The 26656-nt window shown below is 39.6% G+C and overlaps 1 protein-coding gene across 32 annotated transcripts in view; it reads right to left on the bottom strand.

Annotated features, from left to right (window-relative positions):
- Positions 1 to 26656, bottom strand: part of tcf7l2 (transcription factor 7 like 2) — a 192187-nt gene that overhangs the window by 108849 nt on the left and 56682 nt on the right. For 29 of the 32 annotated variants that reach the window (XM_063071946.1, XM_063071948.1, XM_063071958.1 and 26 more), the window contains exon 4: positions 9517 to 9618. The exons of the other annotated variants lie outside the window; for them this stretch is intronic. In XM_063071946.1, coding sequence (XP_062928016.1) covers positions 9517 to 9618 — 102 coding nt within the window. The remainder of the gene's footprint in view (positions 1 to 9516; positions 9619 to 26656) is intronic. 32 annotated transcript variants of the gene reach the window in all.

Below are 26656 nucleotides of genomic sequence, written 5' to 3'. Positions count from 1 at the left end.
GGAAGGAGATAGAGGGGTACTGAAGCCTGAAGACACATACTCAACGATTCAGGAACAACTTCTTCCTTTCTGCCATCCAATTTCTGAATAGACATTGAACACAAGAACACTACCTCACGACTTTCTTTAAAATTATCTTTACCCTACTCATTTAACCATTCTATATACAAACAAACATTTTTCTCTATTATCAACAAATTTTATGACATATGCCGGTGATATTAAACCTGATTCTGATGTCACTGGACAAAGTCAAGATAACGCATGTAGAGGAGTTGAATGTTTCTGTTTCGACTGGAAAAATCTTTAAAGTCCTATCTAGATAAAGTTTCTTTTTGCACCAATAAATCACTAGATCAACAACATGTCAACCAGATCAGTCACCCGTCACAATTACTTTCAAAAGGCCTCTAGGAATCTAGAGTAAAGCAGTTCAAATGGTGGCAGTGGAGGCAGACGTAAAGTGAGGGAGGTTGAAAACTGGGCATGAAATTTAAAAATGTGTATATATTTCTATGAAAGAAAGTAAAGATTTTGTCAGATGCTTAAGGACTAAACTAACCTGCAATTACTTTGACATCTTTTGATTTGGTTGTGTTTTATACAGAGTGGGCACTTAATCCACCTAAATTGAGGTTCTCTTAAGCAAGGACCAAAAACAAACACATTGGGGCAAAACTATCAATAACAAAACATCAGGCCCCATTTACATTAGCAACACCATCAATGGCAGAACATCAAGAATACGAAACTCATCAGCCAGGGTCAGATCTGTGGCATCATTTTTCCATGACACTCTGCTACAGTGAATTTGCCATTTTTAAAAATTGTTTTTAAGAACAACGATGTTCCAAATTTGCAAGGTCTGCCGCTGTAGCTCCATCTTCCCATAAAACTTGTAAATCTCAATGATAAGTGGCATTAGTTGCGCTGTTGCTAAAGCAATTTCTTTTCAATTACATCGGGGTCTCCCTTCCACCCATCTGAGATTTATCAGGAGTACTGCATTTGCAAGGTGCTAAGCATTGTCAATGATCCCTCCCATCCATCCAACGATCTCTTTGGCTCCTACCATTAGGCAAGAGATACAATAAGATTAGGACAAGAACTGTTAGGTTGGGAATCACCTTCTCCCCCCAGGCCACAAGACTACCGAATTCCCTGCCACCACCCAGGTCTCATTAAGTGGTAGTAGCGTTATACTGCTTACTTCTTAACTTGTGTCATAAATCATTGTGATTCCTCTTCTGGCGCATCAGGTGGCAACTTTGCCGTTTCTTCAGCATTTAGTCTGCTTTTTTACAAGGCTGAGTTACTAGCTTGACGCTCATCCCAGCACGGATGGAAAGTGTGCAAGGAGTCGGTGGTGGGGGGGGGGGAGGCGGATTCAAACCCAGGACCACTTGCCTTTGTCTGGTGCTGATGTCCGGTGAGAGGAGAAGATGGCGGCGCGACGCAGTGTGCAGCAGCCACTCCGGTGGTGAATATCTGTTATCTGTCGAGTAGGGTGCCGTGCACAATTCTGATTTGATGGAGGCAGATGTGAGAGCACAGAGGGACATCTGGTGAAACTTCTGAAATGCCTGTTTCACTGCCGCTGCTACTGTGTGATCCAGAATCTCCGGAGGGGAAAGGCCCTGAGTCCTCGGCTGCCAGGGTGAGGTCAAAACGCTCAGCAGAGATGGTGCTCGGTGCTCGGTGCCGGAGGGCTGGTCGGAGGCTCGAAGTTTTCAGACGGACTCAGAGTCGGCTGTGGTCGGGTGCTTCCAGGATGCTGCGTCGGCAAGTTTGCGGCGCTGGAGACTCATGGCAGGGAGAGTTTCTCCCTTCTACCGCCTGCGTGAGATAATGGGACCTCCAGGGCTTTGAGACTTTTTTTTAACCGTGCCCATGGTCTGCTCTTTATCAAATTACGGTATTGCTTTGCACTGTTGTAACTATACATTATAATTATGTGGTTTTTGTCAGTTTTAGTCTTGGTCTGTCCTGTGTTTCTGTGATATCATACTGGAGGAACATTGTATCATTTCTTAATGCATGCATTTCTAAATGACAATAAAGGAGGACTGAGTGTCCTCATAATCTAATCTAAGCTAAACCTCTGGGCATCACTTGTGTCATAAATGCATCTTGTTATTTGTGATATTACTTGATGTGTGCTGTGCGAGTTAAATGCACTGTATTGCGCACCTTGATCTGGAGGAACGTTGTTTCGTTCGGCTGTATACATGTATATGGTTGAATGACAATAAACTTGAACATTCTTAAAATAATGTCATCTACTGCCTCGCTAGTTTGATTACCCACCTTATCCAGCTGTTTTAATTATGCCAAGTTTAATAAACAGTCCCTTGTAACAAGAAAAATTTAAATATTTTAGTAACTTTGTTTTTTCCTGTTTTTATGCTTCCCAATATACATTAGTCTTCTGATCAGTAAAAGACACAGAGCACATTCTTTCTTAATTATGAGTACATGACTAGGTATTAACTGTATAGCACGGTGCACCTTGACAGGAGCATGATCTCTGGCACTGGTGTCATGTACTAGTTTTACAGCTTGGCTGAATACGGTTGTATTGAAGCCATTATAGCGACTGATCCAAACAGGCAGCACTTAAATAAGACACCTGAAATACTGCCAGCAAGTACAGTCATGATAAAGACTCATCAAAACAATAAAACAACAATTCAGACAACTTGCAATCAATGGAATACAGGAAAATTATAAACACATTACTGATAGATAGGGTATTTTAACTTTCAAAGCTCTCTCGGGTCGCTAGTGTGGGACCGCCTGTCTGAGATGTCGAGGTGTTGAGATGGACAGTAGTTTCTGATGGGCTCTATAAAAATGGTCTCTGGGAGGGGAGGGTGTGTCGATGTTTTTCCGGCTGCTTGCCGTGGGAGGAGTGCTTTGGGATTCTAACGTTTTCTGTCATTCATTCTCTGGAGTTTTTCTTCTGTTTTGTGGACGTCTGTGAAGAGCAAGAATTTCAGGTTGTATACTGCAAACATTCTCCGATATTAAATTGAACCAATATCACAAATCCAGTTGAGATGCATTGCTCAATAGTCTTATTCTATCATACCATCCAAAAAGATCAATCACTGATATTTTTATTGTCACTCTTTATTTCGATGCTTCGAGCCAAGAAAGTTGCAATTACACCCCTTCAAGCTTGTCTCTTCTAGGATTACGGGACTATACAAAGGAGATTAAGCTAGATTTAATACAAATGGGTTAGTCAACAGTGAACAGCAATACATATGCCTACTGACACAGATCAGTCTCTAAGGATGACAAATTAAGGAATGGTTTATGTGTGCACATTTCAACAGCACCATATCAAAGTTGTTTAACTTCCTACCCTTGACTCAGCACATCACTGTGGCAACAATTACAACAGGGTGTTAAAATATTTTGAAGATATGAGCAAAGCTGTTCATAATTTCAGTTTTGATTTCCAAGTAAATTGTTTTAGTACTTATCTTCACAGATACTGTATCAAAATCACAATCGTTAGCAGTAAAATTTTGTTGGGCATGAGCCAAGAAATGTATGCTAACAGCCAGCACAAATCTCTAATTTTGATATCATTTTATGCGGTGGGGGTGATAGGGAAGGACCAACAGTAATTAATATCAGCTCCTCTAAATCACAAAGCAATGTTTTGTGAGAAATCCCACACTATGTGGTGAACTCAAGTATTGAAAATATTTCCAACTGCAGTCAACTAACATAACAGTATCTGGCATTCAGACAAGACATCAGTGTTCAGAGAGAGGTATGTTCAGAATTTTGAGAAAAACATGTTACTAAATTGCAAATGTTGGGTGTGAAATAGCTGCATAATTATTGACATCTCACCGTAAAAGCACTCTCTGCTTACTGTCTATAACAAAATTATAAATGCATTCTGATTTTGTTTTAAATCACAGCATTCTAAATATCCATGGAACAAAGCCAGTAGTGTGTGTGCAAGGGTTCACCGTGAATCTGGAATTGGACTATTTCTATTACAGATGAAGTGAGCATAGAGAGATAAACAAATGCATTTGTCCAGTAAATCATTTCCATTTTATAAATAAGACGATAATATCAAGTAAGAGGATTGGGCCATTCAGCCCATCAAGTCTGATCCACCATTCAATCATAGCTGATTTGCTATCTCTCTCGATCCCAACTCCTGCCTTCTCCCCATAATCTTTGACACTCTTATTATTCAAGAACCTATCAAACTCTGCATAAAATATACCCAATAATTTGGCCTCCAGAGCAATCTGTGGTAATGAACTCTGCAGATTCACCACCCTCTGGTTAAAGTTCCTCCTCATCTCTGTTCTAAATAGATGCCCTTCTATTCTGAGGCTGTGCTCTCTGGTCCTAAACTCCTCCACTATAGGAAACATCCTCTCTACATCCACTCATCTAGGCCTTTCATTATTCAATAGGTTTCAATGATAATACCTTATAAATGATACATCTTCTTTCACTTAAAGTAATAGTTTGCACAGGAACAAAAATTTAAACCAACTGCAACGTTCAAACACGAAGCTTTAAATATAGAAACACAAAATATTGAGTAACTGATTCCATTCAAAACTCCAAATATTCTTGCACTGCAAAGAAAGTGGGCAAAACATCAGCCTCATGTAATGGAAGTCTTTCAAAGCCCTATGAATTTCAGTGTGTTTTTATTCAGTTTAGGTTGGAACAATTTCTTTTAGTGCTATTGCAATGATCAGAAGTGAAATCAGGAGTTTCTAAGTCCTCCCCGTGTCCTCGTGGGTTTCCTCCCACAGTCCAAAGACATACCGGCTAGGGTCAATTCTGGGGTTGCTGGAGATGCAGCTAAAAGGGCCAGAGGGGCCTGTTCCATGCAGTATCTCTAAATTTTAAAAATCTCCTCTGCACACCAATTTTTCACTCAGAAAGTATACCAGCTTTTCGTATCACATGCATCGAACAAAAATATTTTAATAGAACAAAGTTTTCTTTTCATAATATTTCCTGAAGTTTAGTCGGTCACAAAAATCCCACGTGCAACCCGAACAGATAGAGCAATTATTTAGAACACTTTGGCAATAAGAAACAGTCATCAATTTATTCGGCCCTGTTAGGGAGAGAAGCTTCCTGCTGAATATGTAAACTGAAAAAAAAAAGAATTTACTTTCACTGAAGATTTACAAATGAATCTACAATCTAAAGTGAGAGGGGGAGGGCAGAGGAGGGCAGTGAGAAGACAGGAGGATAGATGTGACCAGATAGCTATCAGAGAACTGCCTCCAGGCTTTTAGGATAAACAGCTTATTCCATAACTAAATTATAAATTTATCAACTACACAACTAATCAGGGCTTGATGATAACATAACGCAATTTAAGTACTGGTTAGCTGTTGTTGTGCCTTGCAAAGTTTTTTGGTGAGTGGAAGAGGAATAGACTGCAGTATGCAGATTGTCGCTGAAACAGGGCAAACAGCATTACTCAGTGTTCACTCGTGCTTATGAATGCAGAGCAGCAAAGCTGCAGGAGAAAACATCAAGGACTTGCACAACTCCACTGCTATATTTGCACCATTATCATTCTAATGCACATCCCAGGAGAGCGATGCCCAAGAGCTTGCTCCTGGCAGTTATCCCTGATAAATCTGGCTCCCTTATCACAGCAACAAACTCACAGGCCCCCAAAAATCAGGATCTACAGATCTGTTGCTGGGATAAGAGGCGCCCTTGGCAGGATAAATGTCAGGAGTCCATGTACGGACCAGACTTCCCAATATCACATTACAAGTGACCAGTATAAAGCAGCAAAACTTTTACTTTGAAACCTCTGCTGTTTCCAAGCATGGCTGGAGAAGAGAACTTTAAAATCATGGTTCCAGGGGAGATTTTTTATTTTGTATATTATTACCCTGCCAATTTTGCACAACTTGTGTACAAGGAATGGGAGACAGTAAAGAGAAAATCAAGATTTGCCATGGCCAAACCTTGATTTCACCGCGATTGTAAATACCATCAACCAATATCACAAATAGTGGTTGGTGGACTTGTAAGATGGCAACCAGGTGGCCTACAGGAACAAGGTAGACCTGCTGATTTAGTGTCATGACAAGAACTTTGCACTGAACATCAGCAAGACCAAGAAGTGACGGTGGACTCCAAGAAGGGGAAGTCGGGAGAACACAATTCAGTCTTCAGTGAGAGGTCAACCGTGGAAATGGTAAGCAATCAGATTTCTGGATGGTCTATGAATCCATGGACTGTACCTTGCTGTTCCTTTTTTGTATTATTCATTTTTGTAATTGATAGATTTGTCTTTGAACTACAATAGAAGTGTGATCACTTGCATCCAATATGACATTCTCCTATGGGGTTGTCTATTGGTGGGTCCTTAGGTGGCTGTAGAGGCCAATCCAGGATTCATTTTTGTTCTGTACTGCTTCGCCCAAAACAAATTTCACATCATTTAGTGGTGATAATAAGTCAGTTTGATTCCAGACGCACAGGAGAATACGATAGTCAGCAATGTTTCTGAAAGAACAACAAGGCTTCCTGTAATCAGAGGCATCAGTTTTCATATGATCAACTGGTAACCCAAGTTTGACTAATAGGGTTCTTTTTCCACAGAGGATCCTTAAGTTTTTCTTAAAAAAGAGGAACTAGAAAATGGAACTTAAGTGGAATTACAAAAAAATAATGAGCACACCTTTCAAGAAGTTCCACACTGCCCTTCCCAGCAAGAACCAAAGGAAGCAGTTCTTGTCTATCACTGGACAACAAATTTTTTCGAATGTGTTGCTTCCTCGGGCTTTTTTTTCTTTATGGTAGGCCACTTGAAGGTGAACACTAATATAATTTCAGACTACTTGTATCATGAAGGAATTTAGACAAAGAAATTAACATTTATTGAATTGCATAACAGTGCTGACACTCGGCAATAGTTGTTGATTTTTGTTCGTACTCAGTGTCTAGGGCTTCCCAATTAAGTGTCCAACAATAATCAGCCAGCACTGATGGATTCCAGTTGCTTCCTACCATTTCTTCATGACTGCAATGTCCCAGTGAAGCTTTTCACCATGCTCACTGACAGTGCAGAGATTTGCAGGGGGAAAAAATCTAAAATGTGAATGCAGAAAATGAATCTTTAGTGACATGTTGCACTTCATTGTTTTGTATGCTAGAAGCGTGTTGTCAATCAGCTGCACACAGTTTGATGCTCTGCAGTTGCCAAGGAAGTTTTCAACAACATCCTTCAATGCCTTCCATGCGATTTTCTCCAGTCCCAATAGAAGTTCTTCAAATTGACTGTCATTAATGACCTGTTTGATTTGTGGACCAACAAATAATGCTTTTCTTAAGCTTGGTATTTGTCTCTGTGTCTTGAATTAAGGATTGAAATAACAAATTAAGTGATTTTAAAACAAAATGCTGTGTGATGGAGCAGCTTCATGGCAATTTTCACGATCAGCAGTCCAAAATCCATTCAGGTACACCCAAAAGTATTCAGGAAGCAAAATTTTTATTGTCCATTGGATTCATTAGCTTCAGGATCATACACCATCATCAAGGTTAATTTCAAAGTTCAAAGTAAATTTATTATCAAAGTACATATGTCACCATATACAACCCTGAGATTATTTTTCCCCCTCCATTGCCCTATGAATTCCAGTGTTTTTATTCCATTTCTATCGGCACAATTTCTGTTAGTGCTAGTACAATCAGAAGTGAAACAGGAGTTTGTACGTCCTCCCCATGGAATGCATGGGTCTCTCCTCCAGCTGTTCAGGATTTTGCCCACAGAATGCTGCTCAGTCAGCCAGTATTTTGTGTGTTTTGCTGTGGATTTCCAGCGTCTGCAGAAGTTCTCGTTTTTCTTTTGCTTGTGGGTATTCACAGTAAATACAAAGAAACAACAGAATCAATGAAAGACTACACCCAACAAGATGGGCAAACAACCCGTGTGCAAAAGACAAAAAACTGTGCAAATACTGAAAGGAATAATAATAATAATAAATAAATAAGCAATAAATATCCAGAACATGAGATGAACAGTCCTTGAAAGTGAGTCCACAGTTTGTGGGAACAGTTCAGTGATGGGGAGAGTGAAGTTATCCCCTCTGGTTAAAGAGGCTGATGGTTGAGGGGTAATAACTGTTCCTGAACCTGTCGGTGTGGGTCCTGATGCTCCTGTACCCCTGCACCCCCTTCCTGATGGCAGCAGTGAAAAGAGAGCATGGCCTGGGTGCTGCGGTCCTTGACTATGGATGCTGTTTTCCCTGCAACAACGCTCCATACAGATGTGCTAAATGGTGGAGAGGGCTTTACCCGTGATGTACTGGGGTGTATCCATTACTTTTTGTAGACCTTCCCATTCAGGGGCACTGGTGTTTCCATGCCAGGCCAAGATGCAGCCAGTCAATATATTCTCTACCGCACATCTATAGAAGCTTGTTAAGGTTTCAGATGACATGCCGAATCTTTGCAGGCTTCTACGTAGAGGCACTGATGTGCTTTCTTTGTAATGTCACTGACGCGCGAACCCTGGGCTCTGAAATGACAACACCAAAGAATTTCAAGTTGTTGACCATCTCCACCTCTGATCCTCCGATGAGGTCTGGCTGATGGACCTCTGGTTTCCTCCTCCTGCAGTCAATAATCAGCTCCTTGGTCTTGCTGACACTGAGTGAGAGATTATGCACAGTGCTGTTACAATAGCGCTTGCTGCTGTCATACAAAACAGCACACAGAGATCAAATGAACTCGGTAGCATGAATTTTGCCTTTTCAGAAGCTGATGGCCACGAGTTCAAAAGAATACCTGGCATCCACCAGCAACGATGTCTTCGAAGGCGCTTAGCAGCCATTCACACTTAAGTATTCTTGCAGACAACAAACAAGGAAATAGAAAACACAATTTTAAATAACTAACCAATTTTCAAAACTCAAGTTACATTCAGAGATTACAGTAAATTGTTACAAATAAGGTATCAAAAGGTATATTTAAAAGGCAGTGAACTCAAAACTGTTCAGCAGAGGGAATTCTACATACACAAAATTACTTTTTAGGGCCAGAGGAGCTGATAAACTTGCACACGTTTAGAAATGTAAACACACTTCAAGGGACAAGACAATATTTTAAAGGATTTTTTTACAACAAAAATCTGATTTTAAATTCTACTGATAGATGTCTGTCCGATCATTGATTTTTTTTTTGGAGAAAGCTGCAAAACAATACCCCTTGCAAAGAAGCAGGAGTCACAAACTGCATCCGTGGTTGTCCCCTTTTTAATCAATTAATCCTCCAAAAATTACAGAATAATGGTGAAGACAGACCTGAAAAGCAAGGCCACAAGTGTATCACTGAATCCTTCTGCAAAACCCAAGGTATGCTTTAACAGTAATAGACCCACTTTACATCTCTTCAACATCACTTCAAATTCCACTTTGTTAAATAATCAGTTCAGTTCCAGATGATCCCACTGAAGCAAAGAAAATGGATCTAGCCACTACTTACAACAATGTGAGCTGGAGATGGGGACCTAGCATCCTTCAGTCCTTGCCTACCCTGTAGGCTCCCTGCCTGTACATCAATCAAAGGCCATTTCATCTGCAGGTACTGGAGATGGGAAACAGAATAAAGGAAAATGATTAAAATAAAATAGAACAAAAATCTATAAATACAAATGAACACAAAACTTAAAATGAAAAATTATAATGATGATTTGTCATAAACAAAACGTTTGCCATGATGGAGAATAATGTCCTTAGTATAGATCTATATAATCAATTTTACCTTGGGCTCATTTGGACACTAAACATTTTCAGAACACATTCACAGTGCAGCAAAATTGATTTAGCTTGTGAATTTACATCTGCTTTCAAATTAGCACCATGCTCTGTCTTTCAATTGTCACATTCTTTCAAACAGGAGTGGAACAATTTCCTTCACTCCCAACAATTCCACCGCATTAGCACGTATTTATAACATGTTGACTTGGCCAAATCATTTCTATGAAAGAGAATTACACATTAGGAATAAAATGGGAAGTAACAGCAAAAATAAAAATTTACTGAATTATATGTGCTGGGTTGGAATAAGGATGGAGAATTTGACAAACTGTTAAAAAGACTCGATGAGCTGAAGAGATGATTGAAATTCCGGCCATCTGCATCTGAAGGTATGACAAGCTGTTTCTTACAAATACATAATTAAACTCCATCACAATTTTATCATCAATACTCTGAAGAATAGCGCCATATACCAGCACAGTACTCAGATAATCCCTCCATCGGATTACTGAACACTTTTCCTCTTTTGCACTATTATTTTTCGTAACCTACAGTAATTTTTTTGTCTTCTACTGTACTGGTGCCGCAAAGCAATAAATTCCATAGCACGACAAATCTCATTCTGATTCCCTTGGTAATATTCTAACATTCATGTTCAAAGTTGCACGTAAAGATAACGAGTGGAACATTTTGCTAATATTATAAACGCTTACATTTGCCCCTTAGAAACTCGCACAATAACAGAAGATTAATTCCATACAGTTCTTGTTTTTCCAAAGCATTTACTGGTCAACAATAATCAAAATTGCAGGTATTCAACAGAAAAATGTGACTTCCTTAATTCTTTATATTGCCTCTGGGTATTCAAAATAAACACACACACACTTGATCAATGAAAGATCGCCAAATCATACAGCCCTGACAAGGAACAATGATTTAATCAGCATCACTGTAGTTAAGTAGGTGCTAGTAGTACGCTCATGGAAGAAACACAAATTAATATGCTTTATTGAAACAACGTTGTACAGAAGAAATATATTCCTCGGGTATTGTGGCTATTCGTAAAGGGGGCAGAGCACAGATCTCAAGGAAAACAGGCCTTCAAAAGACTTAACAAGTTTTGCAGCATCTCCTGTATTCCAATTTGAAGTTCAATCTGGAATCATCTGCAGGGAATCTGCGCCATGCAGAAAGAGTGACAGCTATCAAAATGAAGAATTCTTGAAGACAACAATCCAAGCACACTCGATAATTTGCTTTCTGCGCAAAGTTCATTGAAGACTCGTGCATTGAGTTGGCATTATGGCAAAACAGTAAAAGTAGGTAAAATGTAAATCTGAAATAAATTTTAAACCAATGACAATTTTAAAACGGAATGGAGAAAACAGCTCTCCATGCTTTTAAAATGAATTTAAAAGATAGTAGAATATGAGATTATGGCCAAATGGGCCATGAAAAATCAGGAGCATCCAAGTCATTTTTCAAAAACACTTTTTAGAACAAGTGCAGATAAAAAGTTGAAGGTCATATAAAATTTCCAGCAAACTCTCTAAGTTTAAATGCTCCAGTACAGATACAGGGTTGGTTCTGTGTTGTACTACTACTATAGGGATTCCAACTGCAAAAAATGACAATAACACGCTATGGAGAAAGCGGATTTTTGCCTGTAATTGTACAAATACAGAAAGGTGTTAGGTCTATGGAAGTAACAAAATGAGTTCAGCTTCATCATTCTTATATTAGTCAGACTTCAAATCAGTCCCTCAATTGACCTTCCTTTGGCGAAGGGCACATTTCTTTCGAAAAATGCACATATTGGGTCACTCAATACAAATCAAATATTTTTTGAACTATGACTTTATTTACAAGGTGGTGTTCTTAAACTCACACTGTTGATAAAAGAAACTTCACATTGCTGCTGTTGTCTGATAACAATGAGTAACAGAACAGTATCAAAAATAGATTCAAGTTACGACACCAAATCTGTTTAAAGTATGAACAGTTGCAATTGAGTTTCAATCCTTAAAAAGTTCCCTATAAATACACACACAAGTGCATGCATACACATAATTTTAGCAACTGATTGTGTAGCCTTTTACAATCTCTGTTGATATGCTTCAAGAGGAAGTCATATCAGAATCAGTTTTCTTAAAAAAGCAAAGATTTCTGATAAAATTGTAATGTCTTTTTATTGTGTTACAGTCAATACTTGGTTTGGCGAATATCTTAGTGGAGTGCTTTAGAGATAATGAGAGCTACAAGTCAAACAGAAGAGGAACGGTCAAACCCATCAATACCTTGGCCTCGAATAACCCAAGTTCTATTATCCTTTCCACAATACAACGGGGTTTTCCCATTTCTGCACTTGTTGCTACAAGGAGATTTGGAGGTACATTAATACAGAAGCAGCCAATAGGAAGGAGGAAGGAGACAAAGAATAGAAAATTACCTTGGTAGTGTTAGCAGAAATTGAAACAAAATTATCATGGGTGCTAGCCTCCGCAGCATCCAGCACATCTTCAAGGAGCGGTGCCTCGCAAAGGTGGGATTCATCATTAAGAACCCCCATCACCCAGGACATGCCCCCTTCCCATTCCTACCATCAGGAAGGAGGTACAACACTGCCTGGAGACAACACTCAGATGATTCAGGAACAGCTTCTTCTCTTCTGCCATCAGATTTCTGAATTGACATTCAACCCATGAACACTAACTCACTACTTTTATTTCTTTTTGCATACTTAATTAACTATATAAAATCAAGTGCTGTAAATTACAGTAATTATATATTACTGCAATTTAGTTTTTATTATATATTGCAATGTACCACTGCCGCATAACAACAAATTTCACATAATATGCCAATGATACCTGATCCAGCATCTGGATTTCCCATACAACTCCGCCAATAATTTGGTGGCTAGTAAGATTTGGAAAACATAATTGTTCCTTTAAGAATAAATGATTGGCTATTGTTTACTCTTCACACAAACTGCCAATATTTGTTATTCTGTTCTCCTCTCAAAGTTTACGACATAGCCTGATTCCGACCATTGACCTCAAGGACAAAAAGGACAATCCCAACACTGAAGATGTTCTGTGCAGACTCATTTTCATTAAGATCACTAACAATTTTGTTTTTAAAATTGAGCATAACAATTGTGACACCTTCTGCGACTCACTTGGCATTTTCCAAAGAAGAGCTGCTGCCTCACATCTTCAATGACTCACGTTTAATTCCTAACTCTGACATTGAGGCGTGTCAATTTTGTACGTTCCTCTTGCGACCACGTGGGTTTCTATGGGGTGTCGCGTTTCCTCCTCAAAGATGTGTTTCTTGTTAAGTTAATTGGTACAGTAAATTACCCCATGTGTCAGTGGGTGATAGGAGAATTAGAACAGATTTGGTGGGCAGGTGAGACAGAATGTGTTCCAGGGAAATAAATGGGAGTGGGATTTTCTCTGAATTGGCTTAGACCCGATGCCTGAATACCCTCTCTTTCTTAAAGGAAAAAAACAAAAAAGGTAGTTTGTCCCATTACTTCTTGAATAGAGGCTAATCCAGTTTTTTTCCCCAAAACTTCTCTAATTTAGATAAAATTTTAAATGTGATTATACTGCATTTGTCCATAAGGTCTCTTTGCAATTTTGCTTTCAGTACTCTGAATATTATCAGTATTTGCCATCTTGTAATCAACATTGCCTTTAAACACTTCAATGTAATTCTCTATTCGCCAGGTAATGGATGCAAGGCCTTTACATCAATAAATATTTTCCAGAATTAAAATCTGAATGCAATACCATTCATCACAATGCAACATTATTCCACTGGGATACTCAGTTCACAAAGGGAGCGTTATCATTAACTTCAATCATTCATCCTTAACTTCTCAAATTAAAACGTCACTGTGTAAAAAGCATCAATTACCACTAACAAAACATTCTAAAAGAAAATGCCTAAGTTTAAGGAGAACTCATAACCGGTAAGTCTTTGGACTGTGTGAGGAAACTTAAACACCATGGATAAACCCGTGCGGTCGCGGGGAGAACGTACAAGCTCCTTACAGGCAGTGGCGGGAATTGAACCTGGATCGCTGGTACTGTAAATCACTGTGCTAACCACTACGCTACTGCGCTGATATCTTGGGAGGTCCACACACACACAGACACTTAAAAATTTTAACCCATCAACCCATGGACTGAAGACTCATCTCTCAAAGGACACTGGGCATTCCCTACAATCCTTTAAATCAGGGGTTCCCACCATTTTTTTTATGCCATGGGCCTTAACCATTAACCGAGAACTCCGTGGAGCCCAGATTGGGAAGCACTGCTCTAAATCTACATGGACACCCTGTGTTTATTCATACCAAGGTAACAATACACAAGAGCTGAGAAACCTGTCACATCCTTACCCTGAGAACACAAACACACACACACACACACCCACTGCTGGATTCCCATGTACAGTTTCACTGTTAACTGGACCTCTCTTAAATCTACACATTTGTTCTCTGCCGAGAAACACCTGCTCATCTCCATCAATATTATTCATAAATACTTCAGATACATTTCTCTACAGCGCCTTAATGACACCCATCAGTGTCTCTGGTTGTGTTCATTACTGAGGGATGGTGCACAGCACACCAGGGTGTCAGCACGCAGGATACACCATTGAGCTTTACTGATAACCCTGCTTGTACCGTCCGTGAACTCCTCCCACGTGTGATGGCATCAGAACACCACCACCAATCGCCACAACAGCTCTCATCACAACGGAAGCTCCAAATGCTGCAAAACTCATGCCTTCAGTAGAATGTTAAGCAGCATAATAAATTACAATCTACAAATGAATTCTAACTACATAATATTAAATGTAACTCCTGATTTGCAACAAATTCAGTTTGGCCGAGTGCAACATCTGTGTGAAAAAGCAGCCAAAGTGTGCAAATTTCAAGGTGTTTTAGCTCCCATTTAAGACCAGTTACCATTTTTTTTTCTGGAACAGAAGTCACTATGAACAGCATCAGCAAGTGTACCTGGGCACAATATAGGAAATGCAACAGGCTGGGGTTTATGTATTTTCAAGTCTAATCTTTGTCTTGGGTTTATTATTTTTTCCCTGTTTTGTGGGTGTCTGTGGAGAGCAAGAATTTCAGGTTGTATACATTCTGATATTAAAGGGAACCATTGAAACAGTTTCTTTCAAACCAGCTTACATCACACTAACATTGGACTTATATCCCCTCAGTCTGCACCATCCCCTCCAGTTATGCTACTGCCCGGCCTAAAGAACATAACTGAGAATAATGGTGCAGTTTTGTCAGAGAGAAGTAAACTTGCACATGACTGCTCTCTGGCCATGAAAGACTTTCCAATTGTTGCCAAACTTGCCTTCCATCTTGGGCACCCAGGTTGTTCTACAATTAGCTGGCTGTCAATGCACAGTTTTTCTCTTCTGCTAGACCTTCTGCCTTTAACATCCAAACCACCACCACACCCAACGATACAGTTCAGATCATCCCATCTGTTCATCTAAAGCCGGGGTTCCCAACCTGGGCTCCACGGACCTCTCAATTAATTGTAGGGGTCCACAGCGTTAAAAAAAAGGTTGGAAACTCTTGATCTAAAGCCCATACACAAATTGGCACTTTGCACAAATCAGAAGGCAACATGTAAGATATAAATTAATCAACGCTAAGAAATATTTACTGTGCATTGTTGTCATCATGAGCCAATGCTTCCTCCAAGAGGTCCACAACCTTATCATAGGGTTACATACCTCAATGACCCAGAGAGCTACTTTGGCTGGAGTCAGGGACTTGTGCTTTGGCTCTTGGTGGGGTCAACCAGGCCAAGGAGGTCAAAGTGTAGAGGCCAGACTAATAGTGGTCCACCAGCCCTTCAGGGGTTCAGCTCGGGGCTAACAACCCTGACTAGTCAAAAATACAATTGTTATGGAAACAGCAATGAAAAATCGTTCTAAACAGACAGAGATGGAGGACATTCATCGCTGCCCTGAACGCCAGCCGCATAATGGGCAGTAAGTGAGAGCTAAGGCTTCTGTATATTGAACAGAGAGAGAGACAGTAAAGCAGGACATCTTAGTGGTCTACTTGCCATTTAGTAAAATAAATGTCGATGAGAAGCTTTAATTTTAAGAACATTCATCCAAGTTATACTGCAGATGTCAAATTGTAAATGCATAAAAGATTTCTTTGTTGGAGTGTATTTTTTTTTAAATTATACATCTAGGTCCATTTAACAACTGCGAAGTGGAGGATTTTCCAGCCACTTATCAAATGAATTTGTGCAGAGGGAAGATATACCCTTGACTTGACACAGATCTGATTTAGAATTTTGCATTTCAATCAAATTGTTTAAAAGTTAAAAAAAAAGCAGTGAAGAAAAAGACTTGCAACAGAATTGAACATCCAATTAACATCTTGCAAGTTTCAACCCTGCTGATCTGCTTTTTTTGTGGGGGGGTGGGGGGGTTAACTTTATTACCAATGCAACTTATTTTTCCCCGAGTCTTTACCTGAATCACATAATGTTTTATGTGTCTGCATTTGAGTGCTGCTGGTCTGCACAACATGTAATTTTCAATTATGTTAAGGCATAACAAGATCATTTCTTGTAGTGCCTTGTGAGTGCGAGGAAATGAGACTCAGCCCCTACTGCAGAGAGAGAAAACCAAAACCAGATGGGCACAAGCCGTCCTACAGAGTTACATAGTAGTAACCACCCCACAAACAATTCACTCACACAATGGAAACAGACGCCAGATAATTGCTGAGGCCCCATGCTTTCTGCACATTGCACACAGCGTTAAATTCTAGACCAGGCAAGTTGAGGAGGAAGCACAGGTCAAGAGGTTTAATGATGAATTGCCAAAAGCAGAAATATTTCTGCACGATTTAAAACTAGGTTTCTTAATAGTGCAGGTAGAAAAAACACTGGAATACAAGTTATGCATTATTCCCTAAATAGTCTCCCCAATAAACTTAATAATGGATAGCAATATACAAAAATAATTTTCAAAACTACAAATCTAAAATCCAGATTCAATAGATAAAGTATTGCATAATAATGGATAGCAATATACAAAAATAATTTTCAAAACTACAAATCTAAAATCCAGATTCAATAAAGTATTACATCTATAATCTTTTTTTTATAAAGTGAAAGATTTAGTCCAATTTTTGATTTCTTTTGGGTTTAGAATGAAACAAAATTATCCAGCATCCATTTAATCAGTGTCCTTAAACATAAGACTGCTGGCATCCAGGTCTTAGACAGCAAGATTCAAGCCCAGCTCCAGTTATTGAAGGAATTTCACCATCTCCTAGTCAAACTCTTTTCAAATTGCATTCACCCATCAAAACTTGCATCCTCTTTCCGGACTACCTAGTAATTAGAAAGCAGCAACAAGGAGAAAGAATTAATTCCTATCCTAAGAAGAAAAATGTGATGATCTTCAATATGTCAGCATTACTTGGTAGTCTTCTTCCTGGGCACGTTCTACATTTATGTGTGTACATGGGGGAAGAGAACCAGGCAGAGTTTCACAAGCAGAATTCATTTCTTAAAAAAAAACAGTAAGGGTTGCAGAAAACTGAAGTAGGCAAACATTTCCAGGAAACTTTAGCTACTCTTTTCAAAACTTAGCCTTCTCATTAAGAATGGCACCAACATCCAAGCACCTATCACTAGAGATCAACACACCAAAGTAAAGGTGAATGCTTCTAACTAAGTGAAAGAGAACAACCAACAACACTCACTGGATTGAGAACATCTCTCTTGAACAATTTTTAACAAGTTAGTAAGAACATGTACAAATGAGGGAAAGTAAACCTAGGTTAGAAGTTAAAAGGACAACTATTGATCATTTTTTCCAGTGTGAGCAATAAAGCTTCCATCACCCTTCATTACAGGTACAAGTGTTTTCATTCCAGGATTTCCAATTTTCTGGATCTTAAAGGAATGGAAACCCCGTTTAGTAAAGTGATAATTTTCCAATCCTTAACCAAGCACTATGAAGCACACTAATTAATAATATTTACTGAAAATACCAGACGGCCACTTAAACCACTTCTTGTATCTCTTATCAACAGCAAGAGATGGCCTATTTTAATAGACATATGAATAATTATCTGTCAGAATGCACATGCACCTGCATGTATACTAACTCAGATTGCAACACTGTCAGATGTGATCACAGTTGATTTTCTATGCTGCTCACTGATCCAATGGGCTTGTCTTTTAATGCTTCCTTTTGTACATTATTAATTAAATCTAGACAATTAATGCTTCTTCTATATCAGAAGCACAGTGATACATTAATACTCTCTTTATATTACATCCACATTATGACTTATTGTCCCTTTATATTAGATCCATACTGGTACTTAATACCTTCTTTATACGACCTCCATACCAGTGTGTCATTCTCTGTGCAAAGCTCTTTCCAATTGAAATGCTTCTCTCATCTTCAGCTCCAAAATCTGTATCACAGGCACTCTAGCAATTTGTGTAGTTTCAACAGCAACAGACACTGAGAGCAAAGCATCTTCATGTTGGCCCAATGGCCTTCTCTTCTGCCACAATGAGGCCACTCTCAGGGTGGAGGAGCAAAACCTCACACTTATCGCCTCCCAGCTTCTTACTTCATTCCCCCTCTCCCACTCAGCTGGCTTCACCCATCACCTGCTAAGTTTGTAACTTGCAAAGACATTCTCCACAGGGTCGAAATATCTGATACTAAAGAACATCCATGGGGGGGGGCGGTAAGTTCAAAGGACTTTACTACAGGGTGCCTGGAATAGGGTGCTGGGGTGGTAGTGGAAAAAATATGATAGAGGTACTTAAGCTGCTCTTAAATAGGCACAAGAATGTGTAGGGAATGGAGGAACATGGACACTAGTAGACAAAGCCACTAGTTTATTTCGCAATTACGAGTATAATTACACATCTTGGGCCTAAGGACCTATTCCTCAACTGTACCATTACTCCCAGGCAACAACCTGAATGTGACCAGAGGCATTGTGGGACATTAGGCCGACCTTCACAGAGATTTGGCTTCCTGTGAAAAGTGCTAACATAAATGAAAAACTAGAAACTTTACATGACAGAAAATAAACATTAAATGGACTTGATACTCAAGCTGGAGTGGAAGCCCACTCCAAGGAAAGACTGAGAAGAGAGCTCAAGTGTTTTGCAAATGCTTTCCAGAAAATAGCCCAACCTAAATGCTGCCAGTGACTCATGTTTGTCTGACAACATCCAGTATCAATGCCTCCAAGGCACAAGCATCAGGTTTTTAAAGAGGCAATTCTATAAAGTTAATGGGATATCAATTTAGGAAGCCTGTTCAGTGGGTTTATAATGGCACTATTGAGCAATAGAATATCTGATGGACATAAAATGATAGATAGATTATCACTACTGAAACAATTGTAAGCAATTAATGATTACATATTTTCAACTGCACATCAAAATGTTACTGTTGCTCCAAAAAGAAAACAAGCTCTTACAGCTTGCCTTCTGACCAGGCTGACTTTATTTTCCTCCTCTGCAAATGCTTGGGATTATTCCTGAAATGTTTCCTCAGAACAGCTTTCAATTTCAGTCTGTTTACTGGGATAAACACTGAACTTACAACATAATGCTTATGTTAACTAACTACGGAGTTTAACTGCTCAAGTCTACACGCACACAGGCATGACTCAATAAACCCTTCCGTAATGGAAAACTTTGGGAACCACAAGTCCAAACCTAACCACTTACCCAAACATGCTATACCTGCCATGACATTTCATACTGCCTGGGTGTTGTCGTACAAATTAATCCTAAAAGAAATCATCCAGTGTTCATTGAATAAATTACTACAAGTTCACTTCTTCACAGGATACATCCCAGCAGGATTTGTTCGTGGATATATTCTTTCTGTGGACTAGTGTAGAGTTTAGCATTCCCCTTGAAGTTTGCCCACCCACTCCGAAGATAGTGTCCTCCAATTCAATATTCTGCGTTAGGAAAATGGCGAACTAAGATGCATGTTACCCACCAGCTCCTTCAAATATCTAGTTATAACATCACCATTTCAATCCCCTGTATAACTATATTACCAGTCCCACATGCACGATCCAATTCTTGGCTGATCCGCAAACGTTTCCTCTGTGCTATTCCTACCACTATGAATTGTTAAAAACTTTAAATTAATCTCCCTTAAATACTTCTGATGACCTTGCCTTCACAACCCTCTGCAAAAGGTTCTACCTGCTGAAATGTTTCTGGGATACATCCCAAGCAAGGTACCAGGCTAGTCTTACAACAAACAATCACTGGGTCATATTCTCACCAGCAAATGTTACTCATAAAACTACTCTCTGGAGGGCACGAGGAATCTCATTAAGTATCAGAATCAGATTTAATATCACCAGCATATGTTGTGACATTTGTTGTGTTTATGGCAGCACAATGCAACACATAATAATAGAAAATAAATAAATATTAAACATATAGACAGTGCAAAAATAGAAATAATACAGTAGTGAGGTAGTGTTCATGGGTTCAATGTCCATTCAGAAATCGGATGGCAGAGGGGAAGAAGCTGTTCCTGAATCATTGAGTACCTTCAGGCTTCTGTACCTCCTACCTGATGGACACTGCTTTTTTGAAGCATCACTCCTTGAAGATGTCCTGGATACTACAGAGGCTAGTGCCCGTAATGGAGCTGACTAAGCTTAAAACTCTCTGCAGCTTACTCGATCCCATACAATAGCCCCTCCATACCGGATGGCGATGCTCTCTACAGTACATTAGTAGGAATTTGCGAGTGTCTTTGGAGCCATGCAAAATCTCCTCAAACTCCTAATAAAATATAGCTGCTGTCTTGCCTTCTTTGTAGCTGCATCGATATGTTGGGTCCACGTTAGATCCTCAGAGATCTTGACAACAGGAATTTCAATCTGTCAACCAATTTCAGACATTGAACCCATGAAAACTACCTCACTTCAATCATTCAATTAAGAGTTAAAATGATACTAACCTGCTCTTAATGAAATAATTTGGCCATGGAGCTCAATGAGAAGCATAGATGGGTGAGGATTTTTCTTTCTCAACTTTGCCCCATAACATATTTCAGCTGCAATTTCAGGATAAGCATATCCTGCACAGGATCTTGCACACCAATTGGATCATTTATTTGTTTTTAAATTCCCCAGCTGATGCCAAGATTTCCAAATTGTTGCAAAAACAGGGCCAAATCGTTGCCAGCTTATGTTGGACTGGGATCCACTGGGAATGAATGGAGACAGTCCAACTTACTTGACCCAAGACCTTTAACAGCAATCATTCTATTTGAGTTTCAGCCCAAGTGGGAAGCGAACATATAATTTTAAAAAATCACAGAGAAAAATTCATCTGATAGACTCTATAGAGAAGTAAAAAAGCAAGTAACAGAGAGGTATAAATAGGTAAAATACAAATAAAATGCAGAAACAAGCAAGATATGACATAAATAAGCTGATTGTCACATTTTCAATTAAAAATGCACAATGCTTCAGCCTCTGTTTACCCACTGTAGGCACAATTTAATCACAAGTTTTTAAACATCGCTCAACAATTAAAAGAGTACACATGATTTATGTTGGCATCCACACCACAGTGTGTTCACTCAGGTGCTGGGAATTGGCTTTAAGGAATCTAAATCCTCAAACCTACTTGTATTAATTGGGCGCCAACTAATATTAATGGGAGGCACAGTAGCACAGTGATTAACACGACACTTCATGGCACAGGCGACCGGGGTTCAATTCCCGCAACCGCATGTAAGGAGCTTGTACGTTCTCCCCATGACCGTGTGAGTTTCCTCCGGGTTATCTGGTTTCGTCCCACAGTCCAAAGATGTACCCGTCGGTAGGTTAATTGGTCATTGTAAATTGTCCTGTGATTAGGCTAGGATTAAATCGGGGGATTACTGGGTGGTGTGACTCGAAGGGCCTATTCCGCGAGGGAGACAAGTAGATAATTTGTCGTGTAATCTGCACATTGTGAACGATAGTTTGTTAGTTTAATGGTGACACGAGCAGCTGCAGATGCTGGAATTCTGATTAACGCACAGAGAACGCTGGAGGAACTCAATGGATCAGGCAGCATATACAGAGGGGAAATGAACAGTCAACGTTTCAGGCCAGGACCCTTCGTAAGGAATCATTTGCCTCCACAGATTGGGTTGATTAGTTTAATAGCTACAGTTTTAATTTCTATGTGTCTACATTAACTAATGAGCTTAGCATTTCCCGTAATGAATTAAGTATGGAGCATAATGACTATGAATGGAAGCACACCAGTTCTGCACCAGAGGTGTGACCCTAATCTTTGCCACTGCCCAACTCCTCCCACTCATTTGCCTCTCTTAACAAACAGTCTGAATGGATCACTTCTTTGTTTCAACACATCTGGTAGCAAATGGGTGGAAGGAGGGTAGAAATTTAAATTACACCAGCAGCACTGCAGTATGTAACTCGTCACCCTAAAAAAAATAAATATCCTGGAAAGGAGAAAGTAATGAAAGACGAAGGAAGGGGCACATCCCCGGTTTAGTTTTCTGCACTTTTGAAAAAGGCTGACAAATTCAGTGGTCATGGCTGATACAGCATACACACATTGTTTTGCAGAAGCATCAACTAAAATGTGCAACTTGGCATGACCTTGCATCTCACCCTAGTTTAAATTTTAAAATACATCAAATCCAGCATCATTCCAAAATGAACAAGGACAAGGGGAATAAACACTGCAGAATTTCAACTGTATTTCATAGATAATAATGCTTTTGTTTAACTTTAATGATGGAAATTTCCCTAAGGTCACATTCAATAGTTACTAACTGCTTTTCCTAGAATTATTTTTGCTTTGAATTACTTGTGCGAGTGATAGTGAAATATAAAGCAATAGAGTTTCAGTTATACATTAGTTACTAACTTTTGCCCCTGAAAAGGAAGGCTGTTCTTTTTAGACTCTTCTCTATAGACAATACAAAAGCACCAACAAACTGGAGGGAGTCCTGTGCACTAGTAGGGCTATTTTTTTGGTGCCATACCAATCCCATTTACCCCTCAATTGGGTGCAGAAGGTCCAATGGTATGACTACTTAGAGGGACAATGCTGCTTTGCAGGTTGAGTTGGTGGTGCGGAAGGCAAATGCAATGTTTGTATTCTCTAGAATATAAAAGCAAAGATGTAATGGTGAGGCTTTATAAAGCACTGGTGAGGCCTCATTTGGAGTACTGTGAGCAGTTTTTGGGCCCTCATCTCAGAAAGGATGTGCAGAGATTGGAGAGGGTTCAAAGGAGATTCATGAAAAGGATTCCAGGATCGAAAGGCTTATCATATGAGAAGCATTTTATGTCTCTAGACCTGTGCTCACTGGAATTCAGAAGAACGAGGGGAGATCTTACTAAAACCTATCGAATGGTGAAAGGCCTTGATAGAGTGGATGTGGAAGAGATGTTTCCTATGGTGGGGCAGTCTAAGACCAGAGGGCACAACCTCAGGATAGAGGGACATCCATTTAGAACAGAAATGAAGGAGAATTTATTTAATCAGAAAGTGGTGCATCTGTGGAATTCGTTGCCACAAGTGGCTGTGGAGGCCAAGTCATTGAATATATTTAAGACAGAGAGATTGATAGATTCTTAATTAGTCAGGACATGAAGCGATACAGGGAGAAAATGGGAGATTGGGGCTAAGAGGAAAATCGACCAAGACTTGATGGGCCAAATGGCCTAATTCTGCTCCCGCATGTTATGGTCTCACCCCAGTCAGTATTTATTCCTCAACACCCGAACACTGGTAACCGAGCTTCCATTACTTGGCTTTGAACAAATCTGGCAGATACAATCCCATACTAATTCAGGAACAAGACTCAAGACCCCTGAGCCGTTTGAAACATCCTTAGGTTTATTTGTAAGGTTGCTCACCAAGCCCGTTGGTTAGATCACAAATGTTTCATCACCGGCCAAGATGACATTATTAGTGCACAGTTGAATGCTATTTCTGCTGAGTGCTCGCATTTATATTGGTCTAACTCGTTGTTCTGATTGGCTGGCTGTTGCGCAGGTTTAATTTGTCTCGGCTGGGTCCCGGCCAATCGGATAGCTGAGTGACGTATATCCCTGGTTATTGGTTGTTGTCAGCATTGCTCACTCAGGTATTCTGTTGGCCAGGACCCAGCTGTGACTAGCGGCCAGCATGACAGCCAACCAATCAGAACAAGTTGGACCAATAGAAGCACGAGCAATCAGCATAAACAAAATTGCATACTGATGATGTCACCTCGACCAGTGAAGAAACGTTTGCAACCTAACGGCCAGGCTCGGCAGACACCCCTACAAACAAGCAGCCAACCCGAGCTACCAAACCTCACCTTCATTTCACACGGCTTTATGTTGTTAAATGTTTTACACAATTGCAAGCATTTCCTTCAAATACAAATCTCAAATCATTTGGATCATTTATTTGTTTTAATATAATCTAACAATAAAGTCATAAATCAGAACATTCCAAACTGCAGGCAAAAGAATGAGATTCTTTTTCAAACTTGCTGCTGGCAATATAACACGAATATTTTGTGTATGAAGTTATAGCTCAAATTCCACATGGCATTTGGGAGTAACTTTTCAGAACACAGTAACAACAGGATGCTTCCAGGAAATAAATGATCAACTCTCAAATGTTTAACAGTTCAAAGTAAACTTATTATCAAAAGTACAGATACTTCACCATCCCAGAGATTTATCTTCTTGCAGGCAATCACAGTAAATACCAAGAAACACAATAGAAAATATGAAAGACTGCACTCAACAGATAAACAACTAATGTGCAAGGCATCAAGCTGTGCAAATAGGAAAAGAAAAAAAAGGAAATAGTAAATAAAACAGCCAATAAACATAGAGAACATGAGATGAAGAGTCTTTGAGAGTGGGTCCATTGATTGTGCACACATTTCAGTGATGAGTGAGTGAGGTTATCCACACTGGTTCAAGCACCTCAAAAGCAAGAAAGTCTGCAGATGCCAGAAATCCAAAGCAACACACACAAAATGCTGGAGGAACTCAGCAGGTCAGGAAGCGGACTAAACAGCCGACTTTTCAGGCCGAGACCCTTCATCTGTCCTGATTGAGGGACCTTAGCCTGAAACGTTGACAGTTTGCTCTCCTCCACAGATGTTGCCTAGCCTGCTGAGTTCCTCCAGCATTTTGTGTATGTTGCTTTGATCCAAGAGGCTGATGACTTCAGTCATGAAGTATTGCCCATGTAACACTCAAAGCTCAAATTTAATGTGCCTCAGCCTGGACAAGCAACCCTGTTCTTACATCAAAGTCAAAATTACCAAAAGCAAATCTGAATTCTTTTTCACCTTCCCAAATATGTCTCTCGCCAAAGTTGGCACACGAGATTTCATGTTTTCAAAATGTCACATTCACAATGTGAAGCCAAACAAGAGTTAGAGATGATCCTGAAATCAGCAGCATACTCGCACAAATCTGCAGCTATGTGGTTGATTAGTTAGGTGGTCGGTAACGAGATTGTGAGATGCATGGCAACTCAAAACACCCTCTACACTCCTGCAACAATCCTATTGAGACCCGCACTTCCCACAAAACAAGGTCAACTATACTAATTCAATTTGCTTCCATTTCCCAGTTTGCCAAATTGTAATCCCAGTGTTTCATAATAGGGACATTAAGCCTGCAGACCCCAATCTATTAGCAACAGAAGCAAAACTTCCAAAATTCTATCTGCACTGAATAGTCATAGGTGCAAGGTAGAAGCACATCAGTTTTTGTACTGTGGTTGTGATGCTAAGGTATCCTATCTCTCTGGATGCAGTATTCAATTCCCTAAAAATAAACTCTTTCGGGTCTGCATCTGAGATTAGACCACTTGGTGTCAAATATTGACGTAGGTTCTTGTTTTCTGGGCATCTCTAGGTAGATTCATAACCCAAGGCAAAATGGCAAACTTACTAACCTACTGTGCCAGTGCATTGACAGATCAATGTGTAGTGAAGATATTAAAATAGAAGTCAGTTCATTGAGTTGTATTACAAACCAACTATGATCTTACTCAATGGCATAAGACATTGAATGCCATGCTTCCTTTGCCATTTTCCATTTTCTAGTTCTCATATCAATTTAATTTCAAGTCAAGTGAAGTTTATTGCCATTTAACTATATATATGTATATAACATATAACCACACAACGTATATGGAAATGAGACAACATTTCTTCAAACCAGGGTGTAAAGCACAGTGGTATACATAACACAATAACATAATGCAAGGATAAAAATCGAGAGACAAATCACACTTAAATAACAAACTAAAAAGTGTATTAATATTAAATACTGTAAGGTATGGAACAGATTATCCAGTGACACTTTGAATGCGATGCAGCAGCAAGTTCAGAAGCTTAATGGCCTGAGAGAAGAAACTGTTTCCCATCTTGACTGTTCTTGTTTTTATGCATCTTAGTCTCCTGCCTGATGGTAGAAAGTCAAAGAGGACGCTGGATGGATGGGTGGATCCTTGATAATATTAAGGTCCCTGCATACACAACGTTCCTGACAAACGCCCCCGATGGGAGACACCTATCATCCTCTCAGCCATTCTCACAGTCCTTTGTAGGGACTTCCGGTCTGATGCTTGGCTGCTCCATGCCAGATGGAGATGCAACTTGTCAGGACGCTCTCCTATAAAATGCAGTTAAGATGGGTGGGGGAAAAGAGTCCCTAATCTTAAAAGCTTTGGACTTCATACAATGATTTACAAATTTCTCAGAAACATTTCAATGAACAC

This window comes from Mobula hypostoma, chromosome 19 (genome assembly GCF_963921235.1).
Source record: "Mobula hypostoma chromosome 19, sMobHyp1.1, whole genome shotgun sequence".
Taxonomy (NCBI): domain Eukaryota; kingdom Metazoa; phylum Chordata; class Chondrichthyes; order Myliobatiformes; family Myliobatidae; genus Mobula; species Mobula hypostoma.
Note: the sequence above shows the minus strand (reverse complement) of the source record. Positions and strands in the feature narration are given on the sequence as shown.